Source organism: Lupinus angustifolius, chromosome LG10, assembly GCF_001865875.1.
Source record: "Lupinus angustifolius cultivar Tanjil chromosome LG10, LupAngTanjil_v1.0, whole genome shotgun sequence".
NCBI lineage: Eukaryota > Viridiplantae > Streptophyta > Magnoliopsida > Fabales > Fabaceae > Lupinus > Lupinus angustifolius.
Window position 1 is genome coordinate 6,007,310 of NC_032018.1, and position 6,152 is coordinate 6,013,461.

The window sequence follows — 6,152 nt, forward strand, 5'->3', positions numbered from 1 at the left end:
GGCAAGGGCTATAAACTCCAAATAATATTCAGCCACCGTACCCACTTGAACCAATTTAAATAATGAAGCTCGAGGACACTCGTACCGGTAAGGACCAAAATCCAGCTCCAAAGCACGAGTAAATTGGTGCCACGACTGAAAAGGGTCCACCCGTTGCATCATTTGCAACCAAGGGATCAATGTGTGATCCAAATGAACCGAAGTGACAAGTAAACGTTCTGCATCTGGTGTGTTATAATACTCAAAAAACTGCTCCGCCTTAAAAATCTAATTAGTTATATTTTGGCCATCACAACGAGGAAAATCAAGTTTAACTGACTTGACCTGACCTGAAAGGAGGATTTATTCCCCTCCGAACTTGAGTTCCCATGACAATGGAAGGAGGACGGTGAGCTAGAGTTCCGATGTAACAAGGTGGCAAGCGCATCATTAATCGCGGACAGCCTGGAATTAGTGGTCAGAGTCACATTTTTGATTTTCTAGAAACGAGTGGAATTTTCCACTTCCAACCGTTGTACTTTATTGTATAAGTCCGCACGATGCAGCTCCATGAATTCAAAAATGCGCTTAACCTCCGCTTGTAGCTCTTTAATCCGCGTGTTGTCTGCCATGGTAGTGATGAAAGCACCAATGTAATGTTTATAAAAGTAACTCTAGAAGAATATGAAAAGAATGCAAAAGAAAAGGGAAATTCTTGTATTAATATAGGCCTATGTCTTTTTCAATGTATTTGGAAGAACTCTAGAAGAAGAAGTAAGCAAGGAAGGGAAAAGGAAAAAAAGAGAATCAGTTACAGGGAGGAGAGAAGAGACATCATTTCTTTCCATACATTCTTCACTCTTACATTCCACTATTTATTATCCACCACATATTCCCCAAGCCTAGTGTTGGCTTTCCTGACCCTACTCCATTTCCTCAGCATCTTTCCATCTTTTTGTGTAACTAACTCTGCTGACTCAGCATTACCACATGTCAGCTCTATTACAGAGTTATCAATGAAATCTTAAGATTTTTGGGAAATAGCCTATATATAGTACTTGATGGAATCACTATACTAACAAGAAAAAGGACCAGAAGCATTATCCTTATCTCTGCCCATAAAAGATTGCTCTATCAACCATCACTTAAGCAAGAGCATAGTAAGAATGGGAATGAGATAAAAGAGTTTCTCTATAAACTAAGAACTCCAAACAACAGCTAAATGGATGATCGTATCGCCATGGGTAAAGGTTAGTAATCTATAACTTATGATGTGAAAACTATGATTTCTTAAGATCCACTTACACATGGTTTCCATAATAATAGTTTATATGTGGTATCAGAGCACTGTGTTTAAGAACTTATAGTTTTCCATTAAGAATGATTCAATCCTGAATGATATATTGAAATATGTTCTTGAATGTTTAGAGAACTCATATAATTATTTCCGCTGCATTATAATAAATAAAGCGCAGAAAAAGAACATATCATCCTTGATTGGGCTGTTCATATTGAACAGAAAGAAACTAAACTTATAATATACATTCTGCACTATTTCATATTACATGTTCGTATCTGCACTATTCATTCTGCTTTGTTTTATGAAACGTGACTCTACAAAAATATATTTTAAGAAACTAGACATTATTACTAATGTTACCTAATATGCTTCTGTTCTTATATTTTAGAGAGTTATTAATATTCTGTTTACCTTTTATATTCATGTATATATAAAATTTACAGAAACATAATAACAATTATATATATGTATTGGAAAGAAAGAATAACATGATATATATATATATATATATATATATATATATATATTATTACGTTGACAAATATATATTAGAGAGAAACAGTAACAAGCATAATAGTATATATCTTGTATGATATATATAACGTTAACAAATATATAATATATTTTATATATATATATGTAAACATCAGAAATAGTAAGGTATATGTATATAAGTTATAATTTCACTTAAAGTTTTAATATTGTTTCATGCATAGTTATAAAAATTGTATCGTACCGGTCGGTTCAACCGGAAAATCGATGAACCGGGCCCCTAACCGGTACGGTACAGGTGTTGAACCGGCCAAGTATTAACATCGGTCAAAACCAGTCAAAACTGGTGAACCGACCGATATTTTACTAAATCGGCCGGTTTATACACATATTTAAAAAAAAACTTAAAAACTTAAAAATCCATTACAAGGTGACCCACCTTTCCAACCCTTCAAGGCACATACTTCCAAGACATACTTAGATTACACATTTTGGTTTCTAACGTGACATTTGTGTAATTTTGGAGTACTGTCTGAAGATAGGATTTGGTAGAAAAGTATAATATTCATATGAGACAACTTTGACTCATTGATGTTAAATGTTAAAACTCCAAATTTATTTGTTTTGTAGAGTGAGTTTTGAACTTATGTCATTTATTTATATTTTGCGGTTGTTAAGTGATACTTTTGGATTGATATATGTTTTTTAATTCAGACTTTGAATTTGTTAAAGACTTAAAATTGGTTATTTATGTGAATTTTGAGTAGATTATAAATATGGATTATAAATTTGAGTATTTTGTTATAGGTTTATGTATATATATAAATATAAGTAGGTATGTCCGGTTTAACCGGCATGCGATTTAATTACTGAACCACTGGTTGAACCATTATACCACTATACCAGTACCCTGACCGGTTTGATAACCGGTACGGTTTTAACAACAGTGGTTTCATGAATACGTAAGTAACTATGTAATAACTTTGTAATTTATATGCAATTTTGGGAAGTCATATATATGTATAATATTATGATTTGTTAGATGTTTGGAATTATTGTATGATAGATTTGTTAATCACCATTTTGTAGAGTGAGTTGTGAACTTATGTCATTTATTTATATTTTGCGGTTGTTAAGTGATACTTTTGGATTGATATATGTTTTTTAATTCAGACTTTGAATTTGTTAAAGACTTAAAATTGGTTATTTATGTGAATTTTGAGTAGATTATAAATATGGATTATAAATTTGAGTATTTTGTTATAGGTTTATGTATATATATAAATATAAGTAGGTATGTCCGGTTTAACCGGCATGCGATTTAATTACTGAACCACTGGTTGAACCATTATACCACTATACCAGTACCCTGACCGGTTTGATAACCGGTACGGTTTTAACAACAGTGGTTTCATGAATACGTAAGTAACTATGTAATAACTTTGTAATTTATATGCAATTTTGGGAAGTCATATATATGTATAATATTATGATTTGTTAGATGTTTGGAATTATTGTATGATAGATTTGTTAATCACCAAAGTGGTCAAATCTTTATGTTAATTAATTCCCAATTATATGATCATATTTCATTTGTTTGGAATTGTTGTATGATAGATTTGTTAATCACCAAAGTGATCAAATCTCTATGTTTATCTAATTCCACATTGTATGATCATATTTCATTTACTCATTAGTTTGATGCTACAAATGATATAACAATTATTTGTTTATGAGTAAATTGAAGTTCATTATTATAAGACAGTTAAGAATTGTCCAAGAGTTGATTATTTGTTCTTATAATCAATGAACATGAATGTTGGTAGTATAAATGTATCATTAGTTATATTTATATATCCAAAGATAGTAAATGTTTTTAATATATGCATACATCATTGTTAAATTATGTGAATTTCTTTTAGTATGATTATGTCTAGTAAGATATATTGATGGATTATCCAAAGGTAGACATTAATATACATTTATGAAGTAATCTGAATTAATTTTGCATGTAACTCAAAGCCTTAACGTTTTTTGTTTGATTTCATTGATTGCAGTACCTATTGCTTTGCATTCGCAATTCTCATCTGTTCCAACTTTCAATGGACTTAACTTCTCTCAATGGAGTGAACAAATTCAATTTTACCTTGGGTTAATGGATTTTGATTTATCACTTAGAGAAGATAAGTCAAATGCTATTACTAATATAAGCATTGAAGAACATAAAGTTCGTTATAGAAATTGGGAAAGATCAAACAGATTGAGTCTAATGTATATGCGAATGAATATTGCTGGCAACATTAAGTCAACTCTTCCTAAAACTGAAAGTGCTAAAGAAATGCTAAAGATTGTGGAAGAACGCTCCCAAACTGCTGACAAGTCTCTTGCTGGGACACTAATGAGTACATTGACCACCATGAAATTTGATGGTTCTCGTACTATGCATGAACATGTCATTGAAATGACAAATATTGCAGCAAGACTTAAGACATTGGGAATGGATGTGGATGAAAACTTCCTTGTGCAATTTATACTAAATTCATTACCCTCTGAATATGGTCTTTTTCAAAGGAACTATAACACCATGAAAGACAAATTGAATGTGCATGAATTGCATAGTATGTTAGTTCAAGAGGAAACTAGAATGAGGAGTCAAGGAAATCATTCCATCAATTATGTTAATCATCAAGGAGCTAGAAAGAGAGTCAATAAGAAACATGATAATAAATTGACTCTTAAAGATTAATGAGTCATATTCTCAAATCCACAAGAAGGAACATCATGACAACAGATGTCGTTTCTGTAGAAAGATTGGACATTTCCAAAAAGGATTGTCCAAAACGCAAAGGTTGGTTTGAAAAGAAAGGTAAGCCTAGTGCTTATGTATGTTTTGAATCAAACTTAGCAGAAGTTCCGTATAATACTTGGTGAATTGACTCTGGATGTACTGCTCATGTTTCTAATACTATGCAGGGATTCATTACGACCCGAACTACAAGAGCGAATGAAAAGTTTGTCTTTATGGGAAATAGAGTGAAGGTTCCAGTGGAAGCCGTCAGGACTTATCGTTTAATCCTTGACACTGGACATCGTTTAGATTTATTTGAAACCCTTTTATGTACCTAATATATCTAGAAATTTGGTTTCTTTATCTGAACTTGATGTTGTTCGATACTCTTTTAAATTTGGTAATGAATGTTTCAGTTTGTATAAATATACTCATTTCATTGGTCGTGGTATATTATGTGATGGATTGTACAAGTTAAAACATGATAATCTTTTCTCTGAAACACTTTCAACCTTGCATCACAACGTTGGAATTAAGCGTGGCTTAATTGATGAACGTTTTGCTTACTTGTGGCATAAACGGTTGGGACATATTTCCAAAGAAATAATGAAAGGATTAGTAAGGAACGAAATGCTTTCGGATTTAGATTTTACCGATCTGAATATTTGTGTAGATTGTATTAAAGGTAAACAAACAAAACACACAAAGAAAGGAGCCACAAGAAGCACTAAGCTTCTTGAAATTATACACACAGATATTTGTGGACCTTTTGATGTTAATTCTTTCACTAAATAAAAATATTTCATTACCTTCATTGATGATTATTCACGTTATGGACATATCTATTTATTGTCAGATTTATGAGCAATGTATTACACACTATCCATAACCTTAAATTAGCATGATTGATGATTCTTGGTGCCTAATTGACTTTGTTTCACATGGTTTAGTGTTTTAGACTTTATTGGACTAATATTCCTAAAATGGGTTAATTTGGGATTATTTGGCCTGGTTAAATCTATTATCATTTTCAGATCACATTTGGCACCAATGGCATTTTGGGCATTATGGAAGTCGAGGATATGTGTTGAAGTGAAGATTGTATTTTTAATTTAGGAGTTGTTTTAATTGTAATTTAGCTTTGGGCCCATTGTTTAGGCCCAATTCGGTTTATGTGTGTTGGAGGGGTTAAATTCGGATTCCCCACTCCAAACACACACACTTCACTTTGCCTCATTTTGAAACACAAAGGCATTTCTGTTTTCCCTCTTTTTACTCGGCTAGGGTTTCACCCCTTCTTCATTTCTCATTTTCAGCTTGTTCTTCCATTGCCATGGAAGGCTAAATTTCTGGACTAAGTTCCTTTGGTAATGTATCACAACTCTTGAGGTTTTATTATTAATGCATTTTCGGTTTCTTTATTGTTGATTTCTTCTATCTTTTCTGAATATGGTTTGCTTAATGCCATTGCTTAGAAACTGGTTGGTTGAGTTTATCTTCACTTAGTTGATTTACTCTCTCTAGTGCATGAATGCTTAGTTCGTGTGAATTTGTTAATCGTTTCATACCTTTACTGATTTCGCTTAGTTTGAT

General features: G+C 32.1%; 1 protein-coding gene across 1 annotated transcript; it reads left to right on the forward strand.

The window, feature by feature from the left end:
• Positions 1,202–4,779, forward strand: LOC109357953. The gene is made up of 3 exons (XM_019602010.1): positions 1,202–1,229; positions 3,829–4,206; positions 4,745–4,779. The coding sequence occupies exons 1-3, from the start codon at positions 1,202–1,204 to the stop codon at positions 4,777–4,779; spliced, it is 441 nt and encodes a 146-aa protein (XP_019457555.1).

What these genes read in the sequence shown, in the direction of transcription:
- LOC109357953 (XM_019602010.1), top strand. Translation starts at nt 1,202, where the DNA reads ATGGATGATCGTATCGCCATGGGTAAAG. An exon ending in TCGTATCGCCATGGGTAAAG is followed by an intron (nt 1,230 to 3,828) that starts GTTAGTAATCTA and finishes CATTGATTGCAG; the next exon opens with TACCTATTGCTTTGCATTCG. An exon ending in CATGAAATTTGATGGTTCTC is followed by an intron (nt 4,207 to 4,744) that starts GTACTATGCATG and finishes AATACTATGCAG; the next exon opens with GGATTCATTACGACCCGAAC.